At 43.9% G+C, this 20,115-nt stretch overlaps 1 protein-coding gene across 1 annotated transcript in view; it reads right to left on the bottom strand.

Annotated features, from left to right (window-relative positions):
• The window catches only part of LOC128850191 (sorting nexin-2-like), a 58,672-nt gene extending 38,909 nt beyond the window's left edge, over positions 1 to 19,763 (bottom strand). Inside the window, exons 1-2 of the mRNA XM_054053179.1 lie at positions 19,656 to 19,763; positions 17,039 to 17,156 (exon numbers count right to left, since the gene is read on the bottom strand). Coding sequence (XP_053909154.1) covers positions 17,039 to 17,156; positions 19,656 to 19,763 — 226 coding nt within the window. The remainder of the gene's footprint in view (positions 1 to 17,038; positions 17,157 to 19,655) is intronic.
• Between the last annotated feature and the right edge of the window lie 352 nt (positions 19,764 to 20,115).

Here is a 20,115-nt window from a genome sequence, read left to right as displayed (position 1 = left end):
AGGTGAGGCTGCACCAGTGCAGAGCAGAGCGGGACAATCCCCTCCCTCGACTGGCTGGCAATGACATGCTCAATGCACCCCAGGACACAGTTGCCCTCTTGGCTGCCAGGGCACACTGTTGGCTCACGTTCAACTTGCCACTGACCAGAACCCCCAGATCCCTTTCCACTGGGCTGCTCTCCAGCAGATAGCAGCAGGTCAATTCTTTTAGGAGAGAAGGAAGAGGGATTTATGCCATTCTCTCTCCTCTTACCCGCAAGTTTACATGCATCCAACACATCAAATAAATCTAAATGAATGAAATAGAAGAGCAGGTGGAAAGGGATAAGAGGAGAGAGAAAAGGATGTTATACTTTTTGTTTAGAATCAAAGCTTTCTTTAAAATTTAATTTCAGAAATAGGCTACTATCATTCAAGATTCAGATTCTAAAGGGAAAAGAAGTCTGTACTAGCTCTATAATAACAACTGAAGGCTACTACACTGTTGTAGTGGGTTGACTCTGGCTGGACTCCAGGTGCCCACCAAGAGGCTCTATCGCTGCCCCTCCTCATCTGTACAGGGGAGAAAAAAATATAATGAATGGTTCATGGGCCAAGATAAGGACAGGGAGAGATCGCTCACCAGTTACCATCATGGGCAAACCAGACTCGACTCGGGGAATTTAATTTAATTTATTACCAACTTAAATCAGAGTGGGGTAACATAAAATAAGAACAAACATAAAACCACCTTTCCCTCATCCCTCCTTTCTTTATGAACTCAATTTCACTCCCGGTTTTTCTCTATTTCCTTCCTGTGAGTGGCGCAGGGGGACAGGGAATGGGAGTTGCAGTCAGTTCATCATATGTTGTCTCTGCCACTCCTTCCTCCTCACCCTCTTCCTCTGCCTCAGCATGGGATCCCTCCCACAGGAAACAGTCCTCCACAAACTTCCCCAGCATGTTTTAACCACGGGGTGCAGTTCTTCAGGAACAGACTGCTCCAGTGTGGGTCCCCAACAAGGTCACAAGTCCTGCCAGCAAACCTGCTCCAGCATGGGCTCCTCTCTCCATGGGATCACAGGTCCTGCTAGGAGCCTGCTCCAGCATGAGCTCTCCATGGGGGTCACAGCCTCCTTTGGGTGCATCCACATGCTCTGGGCATGGGGTCTTCTGTGGGCTGCAGGTGGATATCTGCTCCACCGCTAACCTCCATGGGCTCCAGGGAGACAACCTGCCTCACCATGATCTTCACCATGGGCTACAGAAGAATCTCTTCTCCAGCACCTGGAGCACCTCCTCCCCCTGCCTTCTTCACTACCTTTGGTGTCTGCAGAATTGTTTCTCTCACATATTACAGAATCACAGAATCACAGAATCACAAGGTTGGAAAGGACCCATTGGATCATCGAGTCCAACCATTCCTAACACTCCCTAAACCATGTCCCTAAGCACTTCATCCACCCGTTCCTTAAACACCTCCAGGGAAGGCGACTTGACCACCTCCCTGGGCAGCCTGTTCCAGTACCCAATGACTCTTACTGTGAAGAATTTTTTTCTGATATCCAACCTGAACCTCTCCTGACGGAGCTTCAGGCCATTCCCTCTTGTCCTGTCCCCTGTCACTTGGAATATTCTCACTTCTCTTCCAATTAGCTGCTGCTAGGCAGCATTTTTTACCCTTTTTAAAATATGTTATCACAGAGGCACTACCACTGTTACTGATGGGTTCAGCCTTAGTCAGTGGCAGGTTTGTCTTGGAGCTGGCTGGCACTGACTCTATCAGACATAGGGGAAGCTTCTAGCACCTTCTCACAGAAGTCACCCCTGTAGCCCCCCCGCTACCAAAACCTTGTCATGCAAACCCAATATAACTGTATAGGTATTTTTTTCCTCTCAGAAAAGAAGTCTTAAAGTAGTAAATAAGCTGAGAATCTATTTCTCTAGAAAGTCTTTTTCCCCCCAAGAACACTGACATTTATGCTTCTTACATGCTCTATTTTCACTTAAAGAAATCAGATGGCACGTTACAGTTTAAGAAGCTCCATTGATAATTGTTTTGTTTTTTAACGGAAAGATGAACTTGGTATGTTTTGGAGTAGAAACTTGTGGGAATAAAGCTTAATGTGGGGAGAAGAGGGAACTCTAAAGTCTTCTGAATACCCCTCCCCCATAGGCTGGGTACAAGGAAAAAGCAAATTCAGTGGAAAGGCAATACAAACAGGTGCCTGCAACAAACTACTCATGAGAAAGGAACACAGTCACCACAGAGAAAGAACTGATCCTGAACAAGAACAGTACATCTTGCCTTGCTGTGATAGAGACTGGGGTGCTGGGTGATGGCAGAGCCAGATTCCATTATCAGCAATGGGTTTTGTGTGCAAGGATCCAAGAAGGTAACGATGTGTGAAAGCAGACAAGGGGGAGCTGGGAGCGTTCGTTAGAGCTTGGCATTGTTCGCCTTGAAGACCTTGGAAATTGATAATGAAGGAGCCAGCTAGCAGCAGTTTATTGATAAGTAGGCATTGGAATGCAGAAAGCTGGCTGCATTTGGTTCAGGAGTTTGAAAACAGCCAGAGGAGACTGAGTCTGCGCAAAGTTCAAAAAGATATATATTCATCCCGAGGAAGACTTCCTACTTCATCCCCAAGACCTCGACCAACGACCATCAGGAGGCACTACGCAGGCACAAGATTGGAGTGAACTTTCCAGATCTAATTATAATACGAAGTGGGAAAGGGTATGAATATGTAGTAGGCACTTATACCTATGCATGTCTTTACACTATAAGTAGCTGCTTGTTAAGCTATACGGTGTGCAAAGGATATTCTCGTGAGAATATCCTTTATGAATAGAGTTTGGTTTTTGTAAGAAAATTATGTAATAACTCAAATGACCAAAAAAGAAGGAGTTTCCCTCCATGGACAGAATCTGCATAGCATGCCGTGGGAGAAATCCATCTGGGGTTTGTCTGATGCTGCATGATCACAGGGTTCCCACCATCTGAAAGGACACAAGATTCACTCTTCTTATTCCGTCTTATTAAAATAGCTATTTTATTAAGCCATTTGTCATTGGGCCTTTCTTATTGAGATCCAGAAAGAACCCTGCCTGTACACTCATGCACTGCCTCCCAACAACCACCATAAAATACACACCAAAGTCCTCCAAGATACTCTTAACACTACATGATTTGGAGCAAGCTCAGCAAAGCAAAGATCTTATTGCCAAAATGATCAACATTTTGACTTTTATCCTAAAGGAAAAAGTTCCTAAATGCTTTTAGCAAGATAGTTTTCTTATTTGCAGAACTAAGAATCACAACACTAATAAATGGAACAGCAAAATTTACAGGTCTCCAGTAACAGATGGAAAAAATCTTATTTTCTTCCACCTTCATAACTCAACTTGAACAGTTCAGTCAAAGCATTCATCAGAGGTAAGGAATATCTAAAACTAATTTATTGCAGATAAACCTTATAGCTGTCCTGAAAACATAGCAGCAAAGAAGTTTCAAGTATAGTCAAAAAAGCCTACAAAAATTCCAGATTTCGAACTGCATTAAGACAGTACAGGGCATTTTGTAATTTCTTTTCTCTCACCTCCTCTTCCGTTAGATTGCATTAGATGAACAATGAAAAAGATTTATCAAGCCTATAGTACCAAGAAAGAATATCATCACCTTTTTACAACTAAGTCTGCAAAACTACATTTTTTTTCAATGCCCTTCAAAAGTCAGAGTCTCTACTTCCAGAAGCCATTCATAGGACATCGTTTTACCTAGGTTTTATAGCACCTAATAATTCAACATGAAGGACCAATGCAAGCCAGGAAGTTCTGGAACTTTATTCTCTTCCTCTCCAGTTAATTGTACATATAATATTTGAAAGATAAGATTTCTTTGAAATTTCAGCATACTAGGGAAAAAAATTGCATTCAATTTTTATTTTTTTAAAACTTGAGTCCTCGTATGGGAGGTGCACTCTGATCATCTTTGTAGCCCTCCTCTGAACCCGTTCCAACAGCTCCATATCCTTCTTATGTTGAGGATTCCAGAAATGGACACAATCCTTCAGGTGGGGTCTCACAAGAGAGGAATAGAGGGGCAGAATCACCTCCCTCGACCTGCTGGCCACGCTTCTTTTGATGCAGCCCACAATACGGTTGGCCTTCTGGGCTGCAAGCACACATTGCCAGCTCATGTCGAGCTTCTCATCAACCAGCACTCCCAAGTCCGTCTCTGCAGGGTTGCTCTCAATCATATCATCATCCATCCTGTCTTGAAACCGGGGTTTGCCCCGACCCGGGTGCTGGACCTTGCACTTGGCCTTGTTGAACCTCATGAGGTTCTCAGAGGCCCACTTCTCCAGCCTGTCCAGGTCTCTCTGGATGTCATCCTGTCCTTCCAGTGGGGCAACTGCACCACTCAGCTTGGTGTCATCTGCAGACTTGCTGAGGGTGCACTCGATCTCACTGTCAATATCATTGATGAAGATAATAAACAGCACTGGTCCCAGTACGGACCCCCTGAGGGACACCACTTGTCATGGATCTCCACCTGGACTTCGAGCTATTGACCACTACTCTCTGAATACGACCATCCAACCAGTTTCTTATCCACCGTACTGTCCACCCATCAAATCCATCTCTCTCCAATTTAGAGAGAAGGACATTGTGGGGGACCGTGTCAAAGGCTTTACAGAAGTCTAGATGGATCACATCCATCGGTTTACCTGTGTCCACTGCTGTGGTTACCCCATCATAGAAAGCCACTTGGTTGGTCATACAGGATTTGCCTCTGGTGAAGCCATGCTGGCTGCCATTAATCACCTCCACATCCTCCATGTGCTTTAGGATGTCTTCTAGGAGGATCTGTTCCTGACAGCAAAACTCCAACTCATTAAATCGTTTCTCAGCATTCCCTTCACTTGCAACTATCAGGCTGCTGACATGTTACTTCTGTCTGGATACCATCAATATTTAGTTCTGCCACTTTTTTTCTTAACTTAATATTTTCCAGCCAAAGGAGAATCTGCTTCCCTAAAATATCTATTCTAGATGACCCTACAGCTACAAAAAGTTGGCTTTATACACTGAAGTTATATAACCAAATTAAAAATAAAGCTTTCTTGTATTAGTAAAGAGTTCCTAGTCTTCGTAGCTCATAAGATCAGGTAATATCAATACAAAACTAATAGGATTAACACAAAATTATTAATTATTCTCCATTTCTATTATAACTGCTTTAGAAAGTTTGCAAGCTAATAATACATTCTAACAGTGTCATAATGCTTGGCTCTGAGCCTGGTGTGAGGAGAGAGGCTTTGGGTTCTTTGATCATGGGGTGGCCCACACACCCCCAGGCTTTCTTACTAGGGATGGGACACGCTTGTCTCCTAAAGAAATCTAGCTAGGCTCTTAAATAGAGCTTTAAAATAGATGTGGAAGGGAAGGGGGACGAGACTAGGCTAGTCGGGAGTGAGACTGGAAGTGGGACTCCAGTAACTGAGAGATGGTGTGCTGGCGAGGACTGCCAGTATATCACCACAGAGCAAGTGGGAGTGATTACACCTGGGGACAGTAAGGATGAAACTGGCACTGTGGCATTAGTTATTCCAAGGACAAGTCAATTTGGAATGAACTCTATTCCCTTTATGAGGGCTGAAGGTTCACCAGCCCAGCTGAAGTGCATTTACACCAATGGAGGAGTTGGAAGCTGTTGTAGGGCAAGGTGGCTACAATGTCGTTGCCATCACAGAAACGTGGTGGGATGACTCATATAAATGGAGTGCAGCCATGGGGGAGTATAAACTCTTCAGGCAGGACAGGAAGGGTAGGAGAGGAGGCAGTGTAGCTCTCTATGTTAGAGAGAAGCACTTTCTACCTTGAGCTCAATTACGGTGAGGAAGGGACTGAGTGCCTATGGGTGAAAATCAGAGGAGCCCACAAGAAGGCAGATATTGTGATGGGAGTCTGTTACAGACACCCAGCCAAGAAGAAGCAGCTGATGAGCTCTTCTATAAACAGCTGGGGATAGTCTCTAGATCACTACCTCTGTTCCTCATGGCAGACTTCAATCTTCCAGATATCTGCTGGAAGTACAATACAGCAGAAAGGAAGCAGTCTAGGAGGTTCCTGGAGTGCGTGGAAGACAACTTCCTCACACAACTGGTGAGTGAGCCGACAAGGGAGGGTGCCCTCCTCGACCTGCTGTTTGAGAATAGAGGTCTTGTGGCGGATGTGGCGGTTGGAGGATGCCTGGGACTAAGCGACCATGAGATGATACGATTTTCAGTTCTAGGTGAAATGCACAAGGGGATTAGCAGAACAGTCACATTAAACTTCCAGAGGGCAGACTTTGGACTGTTCAGAAGGTTGGTTGGCAAAGTCCCATGGGAAAAAAGTCCTTCAGGGCAAGGGAGCCCATGAGGACTGGGTGCTCTTAAAAAATGAAATCCTAGCAGCTCAGAAGCAAGCCACCCCCATGTTCCAGAAAAGGAGCCAGCGGGGGGAAAAAAACAGCTTGGTTGAGTAGGGAGATTTTGGGATGCATCAAAAAGAAGAGGAATGTCTATGAGCTTTGGAAGAAGGGACAAGCGTCTTGGGTGGACTACAGGGAGGAAGTGAGATCGTGCAGGGAAAAAAATCAGGAGGGCTAAGGCCCAACTACAAATCAAATTGGCTAAGTCTGTGAAAGATAATAAAAAATCTTTCTACAAATACATCAACAAGAAAAGGAGGACTAGGGAGAATATTCAGTCCCTATTGGATGCAGAAGGAACAACAGTGACAAGGGATGAAGACAAGGCTGAGGTACTTAATGCCTTCTTTGCCTCAGTCTTTAATAGCAAGGAACGTTGTTCCCCCTGTGTACAAACCCAGGAGTTAGAGGAACAGAATGAGGCTCCCATGATCCAAGAGGAAGCGGTTGGAGACTTGCTTGCCCGACTAGACACCCACAAGTCTATGGGGCTGGATGGGATCCACCCAAGAGTATTAAAGGAGCTGGCGGATGTGCTTTCCAAACCCCTTTCCACCATCTTCCAGCAGTCCTGGCTGACTGGGAAAGTTCCACTGGACTGGAGGCTGGCTGATGTTGTGCCCATCTACAAGAAGGGTTGCAGGGAGGATCCAGGGAACTACAGGCCTGTCAGTCTGACCTCAGTGCCAGGGAAAGTCATGGAACAGGTAATCTTGAGTGTTATCATGAAGCACATACAAGAGAACCGTGTGATCAGGCCAAATCAACACAGGTTCATGAAAGGCAGTTCTTGGCAAACTAACCTAATCGCCTTCTATGACAAAGTGACTTGACGACTGGATGAGGGAAAGGCTGTGGATGTAGTCTTCTTGGACTTCAGTAAAGCCTTTGACACAGTTTCTCACAGCATTCTGCTTCGGAAATGTGGAAGAATGGCTTGGGGAATGAGGGCATGATTTAATAGCAGTGAACAATCCAGGGTTTGCTGTCTGTGGCTAGGCCTGACCTTGAGATAAGCTAAAAGGGAGCAGAATACAAGAATGCGGAATTCAGCGCTGGAAAGTCCCGAAGAGTCATGAAGCCAACGAGAACTTTGTATCTGCCCCTTTCGCGTGCTTGAAAGCATTTACCAATGTAACAGCACAAGGCGCGTGAACAGTATAACATAACCAATTATGATTTGTTATGTTAGCGCGTGCCTTATGTGTGTGTATGCGTGTGTGTGTTTAAAGCGCTTTAAACGTTTGTAAGATTTGCAAATTGGGTTTTGGTTATAGGAGCTTGAGCCTCTGTTTGTTTCGATTAATCTTAAAAATGCAACTCTGAGACCTTTCAATCTCAAACGTCCACTAAGCCGGCAAACATGTAGATTTATCTGGGACCTTTGAAGTGAAAGGCTGCAGAGGACAAAATTTTAAAATGCCAAAAAAAAAGAAAAAAAATATATATAGAAAAAAGAAAGAAAAAAAGAGAAAAATACAAAAAGAACGTAGACAATAGAAAAAGAAAATGGAAAAAAACCCAGCCCTGTGGCTGTGTGTGAGTTTCCCCACCACCCTATTCCCCCCCAGCCCTGTGGCTGTGTATGACTTTTTTTTCCCCCATTCCTCCCCCCCCCTTTACTCCTGATTTTGTTTGAAGGTGAAGGTTTTTTGTTTTATTTCAGCTTGGCAGTCCTTATCTCTCTCTAGGGGAGTAACAATTTATGAAGAACACTCTGCATTCCAGTGTCCCTTATAAGAACCGTTTGATGAACTGGTACTGCAGACATTGAGGGATATGCTGAGAGATAAAGGACTTGTTGTTGCACCTGAAAAAGTACAAAGGTCAGCTCTGTGGAAGTATTTGGGCTGGCGCATTTCTGATGCCCAAATCCGACCATAGAAAATCGAACTGACGACCAGTTTACGAACTGTTAAAGATGTTCAAACGTTGTTAGGGGATATTCAATGGGTCCGCCATTGTGTGGGCATTTCCAACTCTGATATTGCTCCCTTGACTGTGTTGTTGCGCAATGCCGACCCAGCCCGCGAAATTGAGCTTACCATAGATCAAAGGACTCTTTTACAAAAATTTAATCGTCGCTTACAAACATCTTGGTCATCTCAGAAGATACTGAATTTACCGATATCGCTTTTGGTTTGTAACAATAGCGAATCCCCATATGCAGTCATCTGTCAATGGCAAAACAAAAGAGGGGAATCTGGGAAGGACAGAGACCTGAATGACCCTGCCATTGCCAGTAGTAAGAGAACTGATAAAGCTGAATCATTCTGGGTATTGGAATGGGTGTTTCTGGGTGTGCAGCCAAAAATGAGCATTCAAACCAGACCCGAAGCTGTGGCAGAGTTAGTATGAAAAGGCAGATCTCAAATTATTGAGATCAGTGGTCAAGAACCTGCAGACATTAGCATTCCAGTTAATGCTGTAGACCTAGAGTGGTGGTTACGAAATGTAATACCAATTCAGGAAGCCCTATTAGGATTTGAAGGACAAATACATTCGCAGCAGCCGCAAAGGAAGAAGTGGCAGATATTGTCACGAAATCAATGGCTGGAGAGAACGAAAGTCAGTATGCAACCACTGGTGGATGGCCTTACTGTATATACTGACGCCGGAAAACGACTGCATCGTGCTGTTTGTGTATGGCACGAACATGCTGAATGGCACAAGCATATTTTGGAGGGACAGCCCCAAGATTCTTTACAGACGTTAGAGTTAACTGCTGTTGTTTGGGCCCTGTTGAATTGGCTAACCACCCCTCTTAATGTTGTAACGGACTCACTATATGTAGCAGGAGTAGTCCCAAGATTAGAGGATGCTCTTCTAAGACAGACAACTAACCCAAGATTAGGAGCATTGTTTATGCAATTACGCTCCACGCTTCAACAACGCACAGAGCCTTGTTGTGTTATTCATGTGCGAAGTCATCAACTTGACGTAGGACTAGGAAGGGGTAATCAGATAGCAGATAGCTTCGTTAGTCCAGCTCAGCATATGCCCCCTATGGATAAATTTTGTGTAGCAAGACAGAGTCACGACCAATTTCACCAGAATGCCAAAGGATTAAAACGACAGTATGGCTTAACAGAGAATGAAGCCCGTAGTATTGTACAAGCCTGTCCAAGATGTGGAAATCACGGTCCAGGAATAGGGATCGGAGTTAACCCTAAAGGACTAAAGTCCTTAGAGCTTTGGCAAACGGATGTCACTCACATTGGGGAATTTGGAAGACTAAAATATGTTCACGTGACAATCGATACCTTTTCAAAATTTGTATGGGCAACCACATTACCTGGTGAGAAAGCACAACATGTGTGTAAACACCTGTTGTCCTGCTTTGCTGTAATGGGGGTGCCTGAGACCATAAACACGGATAATGGGCCTGCCTATACTAGTCAAAAGACGAGGGTCCTTTTTGTCCAAGCGGGGAGTGCAACATATCACAGGAATCCCGCACTCTCCCACTGGGCAGGCTTTGGTGGAGTGAACTCATCAAGTGTTGAAAGATTATTTACAAAGACAAAAAGACACTGAAATGGACGTGCAAATGAGATTGAATAAGGTTTTGTTTACATTAAACTATTTGTGTTTAAGGAGTGATAGAGAAGAGCCACCGGTGATAATACATCATCAAAGTATAAGGTTGAATGAAAAGACAATTATCCCCAGCTTTCGAGTATTATATAGAGATCCAGTAACGGGAATATGGAAAGGACCTGTTGCTGTAATATTTAATGGTCGAGGATATATGTGTGTTTCCACGGAAGGTGGTCCTAGGTGGATACCAGCGAAAAGCATTCGACCCTATCAAGAGACGTCATCAGAGCATGATCAACGGCCTACACAAGAAGATCCTGCACAGGAATGAATGAAGAAAGCTGAAGTCTGCTGTTTAAATTGTGGGAATTGTGATCCCTGGGTGTTGCATAATTGTGGTGACTGTGGTAATAATCAGTGGCTCTGTAATATGGACTATTAAGGATCAAGATTGGAAGAGAGTAAAAGAAAAGTGTAGGCATTGTTATAAATGGAAACGGCATCAAAAATGAGGCAGTTTTGGCTGTGTTTAGTATGTTTAAACTTAGTTATTGCAGTCTATCCGTGACAAAATATAGGGGTTACTCTTGCACGAGTCTTGAACACTACTAGTTTTTGTGCCAGTTTGGCGACCCCTAGCTTACCATTTGTGACTTGTCTTATAGGAGTTCCCATAAGAAATGTTTCGAACTTTAATCAAGCAATGCAAGAGTTGAAGTCACGGTTTAACATCACTAGTAACCTACCTTTTCGATGGAAAAATGAGAGCGAAGCATTCGACAAATATGATAATTGGGATGACAAACCTCCAATTGGACCTGAACCACAAGAATTTGAACTTGTGGATTCATTGAACGCTACATATTGTGTTTTTATAGGTTTAGGATCGTGGTCTGAGGCACAGAAGGAAGGGAGATTAGTGGACCAAGCAGCACTAACAATAATTGATCCTATAGGGAACAGCAGTAATTGGGAGCAGAAATGGTGCAACATTACAATACGAAATAAAACTCACTCCGCTCCTGGCACTGTATTACCAAGATGATTACCGCCAGGATATTTTTTGATCTGTGGCATGCCCTCTAACCTGAAGGGTGGACCATGTACCATTGGTCAGCCCAGTTTGGGCATTCCACATCATCATCCAAATCAAACTCATCCCACAAGGTGGAAAAGAGACCTGACTCAAACCCTAAGTCGAGGCTGTGAGGATAACATTTAATTATGGAATTTTGGGGAAAGATTTTTTGCATTTCTTTTGGTATCAGGAGTTGCAGCCGCAAAAGCGCATAAAAACTTAGAAGAATTATTTTGTTGGGTAGTGAAACAAGCCAACATGACAAGTCGAATTTTGTCTGAACTGGCTGACGACATGTCTACCGTGCAGCATACTGTTTTACAGAACAGAGCAGCAATAGATTTTTTTTGTTATTGGCGCATGGTCATGGCTGTGATGATTTTGACCTAGGGTTTTTTTGGTTTGGATGGATTATCCAACTGGTTAGGATTGACTGGTTGGCTTAGGAGCGTATTAAAAACGGGATTAATGTTGTTGATAGTTATAGCTGTAGGAATAGTTCTTTTCAGTTGTGTAATGTCATGTGTAAGAAAAATGCTATCGCGAATAACAAATGAAGCCTGGCTTGTTCAAAAACAAAAAGGGGGAATTGTGGAAGAATGGCTTGGTGAACGAGGGCATGATTTAATAGCAGTGAACAATCCAGGGTTTGCTGTCTGTGGCTAGGCCTGACCTTGAGATAAGCTAAAAGGGAGCAGAATACAAGAATGTGGAATACAGCCCTGGAAAGTCCCTAAGAGTCGTGAAGCCAACGAGAACTTTGTATCTGCCCCTTTCGCGTGCTTGAGAGCATTTAACCAATTATGTAACAGCACAAGGCGCGTGAACAGTATAACATAACTAATTATGATTTGTTATGTTAGCGCATGCCTTATTAGGATAAGTATATAAGGAGTGTTAAGCGTGTGAATAAATGAGAATGATCATACTTATATTGAGACTCCGTCGTTACTCCGGGTCCGCCTCCCACTCTGACATGGAAACTGTCAGTCTCTGGCCTGGACAGGCGCACACTATCCTAGGCTGAAAACTGGTTGGATGGCCGAGCCCAGAGAGTGGTGGTAAATGGAGTTAACTCCAGCTGGAGGCCAGTCACAAGTGGGGTTTCCCAGGGCTCGGTACTGGGTCCAGCCCTGTTCAGTGTTTTTATCAATGACCTGGATGAAGGCATTGAGTGCACCCTTAGTAAGTTTGCAGATGATACTAAGCTGGGTGGAAGCGTGGATCTGATGGAGGGTAGGGAGGCTCTGCAAAGGGACCTGAACAGGCTGGACCGCTGGGCTGAGACCAATGGCATCAGGTTTAACAAGGCCAAATACCAGGTCCTGCACTTGAGGTACAACAACCCTATGCAGTGCTACAGACTAGGAGAAGTCTGGCTAGAAAGCTGCCTAGAGGAGAAGGACCTGGGGGTCTTGGTTGACAGATGACTGAACATGAGCCAGCAGTGTGCCCAGGTGGCCAAGAAGGCCAATGGCATCTTGGCTTGCATCAGAAATGGCGTGACCAGCAGGTCCAGGGAGGTTATTCTCCTTCTGTACTTGGCACTGGTGAGACCACACCTCGAATACTGTGTTCTCTTCTGTGCCCCTCACAAGAAGGATGTTGAGGCTCTGGAGCGTGTCCAGAGAAGAGCAACGAAGCTGGTGAAGAGGCTGGAGAACAAGTCTTACGAGGAGCGGCTGAGAGAGCTGGGGTTGTTTAGCCTGGAGAAGAGGAGGCTGAGGGGAGACCTTATTGCTCTCCACAACTACCTGAAAGGAGGTTGTGGAGAGGAGGGAGCTGGCCTCTTCTCCCAAGTGACAGGACAAGAGGGAGGGTTCAGGCTGGACATCAGGAGAAAGTTTTTCACAGAAAGGGTCATTGGGCACTGGAACAGACTGCCCAGGGAAGTGGTTGAGTCACCGTCCCTGGAGGTGTTTAAAGGACGGGTGGATGAGGTGCTGAGGGGCATGGTTTAGGGATTGATAGTAATGGTTGGACTCGATGATGCAAGAGGTCCTTTCCAACCTAGTGATTCTATGATTCTATGATAAGCAAATGTAAGCTCAAACATATGCAAGTATAAGTTAGATAACTTGAGAATAAGTTGAGTTTCTTTTTGGATAAGAAACTGATTGGATGGTTGTATTCAAAGAGTAGTGGTCAATGGCTCAAAATCCAAGTGGACATCTGTGACAAGTGGTGTCCCTCAGGGGTCCATACTGGTACCAGTGCTGTTCAATACCTTCATCAATGATATCGACAGCAAGACTGAGTGCACCCTCAGCAAGTCTGCAGATGACACCAAGCTGAGTGGTGCAGTTGCCCCACTGGAAGGACAGGATGACATCCAGAGGGAACTGGACAGGCTGGAGAAATGGGCCTGTGAGAGCCTCATGAGTGCAAGGTCCTACACCTGGGTTGGGGCAATCCCTGGTTTCAGGACACGATGGGGGATGATGTGATTGAGAGCAGCCCTGCAGAGAAGGATTTGGGGATGCTGGTTGATGAGAAACTCGACATGAGCTAGCAATATGCTCTCACAGTCCTGAACGCCAACTGTATCCTGGGCTGCATCAAAAGAAGCGTGGCCAGCAGGTCGAGGGAAGTGATTCTGCTCCTCTATTCCTCTCTTGTGAGGCCTCATCTGGATTATTGTGTCCAGTTCTGGAATCCTCAACATAAGAAGGATATGGAGCTGTTGGAATGGGTCCAGAGGAGGGCTACAAAGATGATCAGAGGGCTGGAGCACCTCCCATACGAGGACAGGCTGAGAGAGTTGGGCTTGTTCAGCCTGGAGAAGAGAAGGCTTATAACAACCTTCCAGTACCTGAAGGGGGCCTACAGGAAAGCTGGAGAGGGGCTATTCACAAAGGCTTGTGGTGATAGGATGAGGGGGAACGAGTACAAACTGGACAGGGGCGGATTTAGACTAGACATTAGGAAGAATTTCTTCACCATGAGAGTGGTGAGGCCCTGGCACAGGTTGCCCACAGGGAAGTTGTGGATGCCCCATCCCTGGAGGTGTTCAAGGCCAGGTTGGATGGGGCCTTGGGCAGCCTGATCTAGTGGGATGTCCCTGCCCATGGCAGGGGGGTTGGAACTAGATGATCTTTAAGGTCCCTTTCAACCCTAACTATTCTATTCTAAAAGAGAACAAAGGTAATGGGCACATGTATACACTTATCTATATAAATCAGCCCAGAACTAAACTTATCTATAAACTATATCTATATAAATCTATCTATATCTATAAACTTATCTATATAAATCAGCCCAGAACTTTTAATTAATAGAAATACCCTCCAGCTTGCAATATGATCTGAATTATCAGTCTTCATAATGGGAAAAAAAGGACTGGGACAGCTATAAATGGTTATACAGTAGGAAAAAAAAGTTTTAACTTGCCTCATTTTTTACACACACACGAAGTTGAATATTATTACATAACAAGCCATACTATATTACCATCAGCAGAAAAAGTTATTAACTAGCTAACACTGCCACACTATGCAGTCACAGTACATATCACCGAGAAACCTGTATTTAGTAATCAAACTCAACTAAAGCTAGAGTCCCACAAGAAAAAATCCTGTACATCACTGTCAAGGTCTTAAGACATTTAAAATTAACTTTTCTATCAAATAAGCCTCTCAAAGTGTCATTACTTCAGCATATAATTCTTAAAAGCTCCATTACAAAAACATGCATAGTCAAGAGTATAATAAAGTCTTTACTGCTGAGACAACAAAACGCAAATCCAGTGGAAAAAAATTCCCCAAAATTAAATTTAATTTTAAACAAGACTCTTCTACCCCTAAAGAACTCACATATCACTTTATTTTCACTAATAACCAAGAGTCTTCTACTTGCAGTTCAAAAAGAAAAGGCTACATTTCATAATTTACAATAATATTCAACCAGTAGCTAGATGCGTTAACAGTAAAACAAACTTTGCGCAAAGAACTGCAGCTGTTTTTCCTTTTGTAGTGTGCCACTTTTCTTGTAAATTATTTCAAGCTTGTAAATTAAACAGTATATTGCAGAAGATCACAGGACTTCAATTAAATAGGTGATCATTGAATCCAATAAAAAATGATCAACAGAGACTAGTGATACTCCTAATATCAGAGTGATGGGAACACCCTCTGCTCGAGACCACATCTCGAGTACTGTGTTCAGTTCTGGGCCCCTCACCACAAGAAGGATGTTGAGGCTCTGGAGCGTGTCCAGAGAAGAGCAACAAAGCTGGTGAGGGGGCTGGAGAACAAGTCTTATGAGGAGCGGCTGAGAGAGCTGGGGTTGTTTAGCCTGGAGAAGAGGAGGCTGAGGGGAGACCTTATTACTCTCTACAACTACCTGAAAGGAGGTTGTGGAGAGGAGGGAGCTGGCCTCTTCTCCCGAGTGACAGGGGACAGGACTAGAGGGAATGGCCTGAAGCTCCGTCAGGGGAGGTTCAGGTTGGATATCAGAAAAAAATTCTTCACAGTAAGAGTCATTGGGTACTGGAACAGGCTGCCCAGGGAGGGGGTCGAGTCGCCTTCCCTGGAGGTGTTTAAGGAACGGGTGGATGAAGTACTTAGGGACATGGTTTAGGGAATGTTAGGAATGGTTGGACTCGATGATCCAATGGGTCCTTTCCAACCTTGTGATTCTGTGATTCTGTGATTCTGTGCTGGGTAAAACAACTAGCTGGATGGTCAGGCCCAAAGGGTCATGGTAAATGGAGTTCAATCCAGCTGGAGGCTGGTCACTGCTGGTGTTCCCCAGCGCTCGGTGCTGGGTCCAGTTCTGCTCAATATCTTTATCAACGACCTGGATGAGGGGATCAAGTGCACTCTTAGCAAGTTTGCAGATGATACTAAACTGGGAGGAAGTGTTCATCTGCTGGAGGATAGGGAGGGTCTACAGAGGGTTCCGGACAGGCTGGATCGATGGTCTGAGGCCAGTGGGATGAGGTTTAACAAGGCCAAGTGCCAAGTCCTGCACTTGGGACACAGCAACCCTGCTACAGGCTTGGGGAAGAGTGGCTGGAAAGCTGCCTGGAAGAGAAGGACCTGGGAGTGTTGGTCGACAGCCGACTGAACATGAGCCAGCAGTGTGCCCAGATGGCCAAGAAGGCCAACAGTATCCTGGCTTGTATCAGAAACAGCATGGCCAGCATGGCCAGCAGGACCAAGTCATCCTTCCCCTGTACTCAGCATTGGTGAGACCACACATTGAATCCTGTGTTCAGTTTTGGGCCCCTCACTAAAAGAAGGACATTGAGGTCCTGGAGAGTGTCCAGAGAAGAGCAAGGAAGCTGGTGAAAGGGCTGGAGAACAAGTCTTATGAGAGCTGGCTGAGGGACCTGGGGTTGTTTAGCGTGGAGGAGGCTGATGGGAGACCTTATCGCTGTCTACAACTCCCTGAAAGGAGGTTGTAGCAAGGTGGGTGTTGGTCTCTTCTCCCAAATGACAGGCAATAGGATGAGAGGGAATGGCCTCAAGTTGTGCCAGGGGAAGTTCAGATTGGATATTAGGAAAATTTCTTCACTGAAAGGGTTCTCAAGCACTGGCACAGACTGCCCAGGGAGGTGGTTGAGTCACCATCCCTGAAGATATTTAAAAGATGGGTAGATGAGGTGCTCAGGGATATGGTTTAGTAGTGGACAGGTACAGTTCGACTCAATGATCTCAAGGGTCTTTTTAAACCAAACGATTTTATGATTCTATGATTAAAAGGAAAACATTATGTAATGAATTGTCCAGAAAGTATATCTTCAACAGGTCGAACAATGGTTAAGATTTACAACAATATTAAACTGTTTAAGCTTAAAATCAGAGTTTCCATTGCAAGGGTACTGCTTCATATTTCCTTACAGATATGAGAATTACCTTTTACAGCATAAAAAAGTTTTCCTCCTCACAAAAGCACAACTCTTTAAGTCCAAGAGAAAAAGAGTCTATACAGCGACATTAGAAGAAAAAAGCAGTTACCAGCAAAGAGGTCTTCTCTAGCATCATCTTGCACGACTTCTGCTGGCTTTGGTCCATTAGAGTTTGTGCTGAAGTCTTCTGCAGGAAAACTTGCTGGCTCTGGAGATGAAGGACTCGACTGTTTACAAGAAGTGAAATAGCAGAGAACCAGTTGTCACATATCAGTATGCATGTATCCCTATAAACATTCTTTCACTGTAGAGAAACAAAGTGAGATGAACAAAGCAAGACGCACAGAAAGGAAGCCTAGTCAGCTATTTCCATTTCCCACTCCTAGTTGGATAACAATGAACAAAGGAGATAAACTAGTCAGCAGCTCTTTTCATTTCTGTCAGAAAAAAAAAAAGTACCCATTTGTTCAAGTTTTAATTATATTAAAAACTGCTACAGAAATATCTAGAATAAGTTTGTTAGCATTTTGAATGTAGTTCTTTTGAATGAAGGTCCTTTTGGAAAGGCTTATATTTAGATTTTGCTTAGTAATTTTTTCTATGTAGAAAAAATATCTCCAAGTGTCTCATACCAGTTTTTCAGAGATTAAGATAACAACTCCATTCAAACAATACACAGCTGCTTGCAGCCATAAGAAATTTCAAAGCTTCATTTATTGTTACTGTCCATAATACACATTAAATTTATATTTTGTTGGAACAAAGTTAGGTGAGTTAACAAAATCTCCTCTTATAAAACAAATGCTAACACTGAAGCTATATTTGGAAGAATTATTAGCAATCTTACAGCTTTTCCACTGCTTAGCTTAGCCAAATTATAGGTAAAAACAGAACAGCGTGTCTTCTGTGAGGTGCAAAAAGAATGAAAGCAAGGACAAAAAAAAAAAAAAAAAAAGGAGGGAGGCAAGAAGAGAAATTAATCATACAAAAAGCAACAGGACAGCTCCAAAATGAAAACAGTTCAGAACCTTCTCAAAGCACCATAACCTTCACATAAATTGGCTTTGGACCTCCCTGTCACCTGCCATACTCTTCTTTCTAGTTAATCAACAAACAAACATAATCAGGATTGTCAGCTCTGCTTTTATTTTAATAGAGCTACCATTTCCATTTAGAAACAGCTACTTAATTAATATTATAGGACTACAACAACACTCAAATACATGTTTAATTAGACCCACACTATGACAGAATTATTCTTCTCTGGATTAAGGTGCCTTGTATGCTTAAGTTAAACAATCCAGCTTTAAGCTAGGGAGAAAACAAAACTCGATCTTTGTGACCTCTTCCTTCCAAATTTGCTAGAAATTCACAAGAGCAGGATTCTTTCCCAAGCACTCTAGCTCATTATAAGTCAGAAAAGCTTGGTATTCAAAGTTTACTTTAAGCAATGAGGTTTCCCTTTGCTACTTAACTACTTTCTTCTAAATAAACTGACTACAAAAACAAAGCAGCACAACAGAACTGTCAACTAAACCCCTCAATCCAGAGAAAGTGCATTTCTTCACCAGCTTTTGCAGCTATAGAAGTTTTCAGTAACTATTTTTAATCATTAAGATGAGGACTTTTCATTGTTAAGACTGTGGTTTCAGCATTAATTCTATCCCATCTCTTAGAGGTTTAACTAGAGCACATCAATAAAGAAATTATTTATGTTTTATTTCAGTTTTTCTGAAAGTACAAAACAAGACTCTAATAATACACACTGTACCACACACAGATGTACAAAAGTCAATTAAAATGGTTCTTGGCAACTGCAGGTTCACAAATCACATAATTTATTATTCCTTCACAGGAATTTTCCACAGCTGTTTTTTGTAGCATTGCACAGATTATCTATAAAAAAAAAAAAAAATCCACCAAAATCCACAAAACTTTTAAAGCTACTTCAGAGAAAGACAAGTGTCTTTAAAAACACATTCAAGGGCCTCTTGACTGATGTTTTTAAAGACAGGCAACAGTCAGAACAAAACAAAGGAATACACAATAATCCTAGATCTGTAAAGGGTCAGGGACAGAAAACTTAAGTAAAAGTGAAACACAAACAATTTTCTTTTTAAATGGACAATTGTGTACAGAGAGAACAAAGATTTTTCCACGAGACTAGCACAGATGAAATAGGGCCACAACTTAGAAAAAGGTTCACACTTTAATAAACACATGAGCACTTTTCAGAACTAGGAAGTATTTACACTTTCAGTTGTAGTGGGTTTTTTATTAGACTCCTGACATGGAAAGCAAGAGTGGTTTATAGATGTATACATCACACATTTTCAGGTCTTTCTGACTCTTGACTTCTCTGGACAATTGCAGGTATGATACTTGGAGAAAAACATTTCTGTGGGGTTTTTTTTGACAGGAAAAAGACTTCAAGGTCACGACCGAGTCCATGCGGGGCTCAGGGTCCCGGAGGGCCCCTAATGAGGCGACTCTCCCCATGAAAAGACAAGGGCCAAGGAGCCGCCGCTCCCAGAGAAGAGAGTGGAGAAGGCCACAGCTCAAGGTCGAGATAGGGGTGGGAAGGGACCCCCAGTAGTCAGGGAGGGCCAAATAGATGCTGTCACCGTCACGCTCCAGCGCAGAGGTCTGGGCAATGCCTGAGCCCCACAGAAATAGACTACAACAGGGAAGGAGAGTGGGCGGCTACAGAGCAGGTGAGCTCTCACCTCCAAGGTGGACACAGAGCTAGCAAAGACGTTCTTGCCGTCCTCCAGCACTTCGAAGTCAGCAAACCGTACATCCGGCAATAACAGAGACTCCTTCTCCGCCGCCATCTTCCCCTCCAGCCTGGGTCACAAACCCCAGCCTCCTGCTCTCACGTGACACCACGACCCTCGCTTCTTCGCGCCACATGATTGGAAGAGGTAGGAAGGGGGGCGGGGAAAAAAAAGGTAGTATGTACGCGTACTTGCATCACTGTACATAGCTTTTTTTCCTGCTGCTGTGTCCGAGTATCGTTGTAGTTGGACTGGAGTGGTTCCAATCTCTTGCATTGTTGGGGTTTTGTGTGTCCGTTCTCTTCCCTTCTAACACCCTCCCCCCCCCCCCCCCCCCCCTCCTCCGTGGTCCCTCCTTATAGGGCAAGATAGAAACGGAGAACTCTGGGGAGAGAGTTATGGTTGTAAG

Source organism: Cuculus canorus, chromosome W (genome assembly GCF_017976375.1).
Source record: "Cuculus canorus isolate bCucCan1 chromosome W, bCucCan1.pri, whole genome shotgun sequence".
Taxonomy (NCBI): Eukaryota; Metazoa; Chordata; class Aves; order Cuculiformes; family Cuculidae; genus Cuculus; species Cuculus canorus.
The sequence above is the reverse complement of the archived record's forward strand: the minus strand, read 5'-3'. Positions and strand labels throughout refer to the sequence as shown.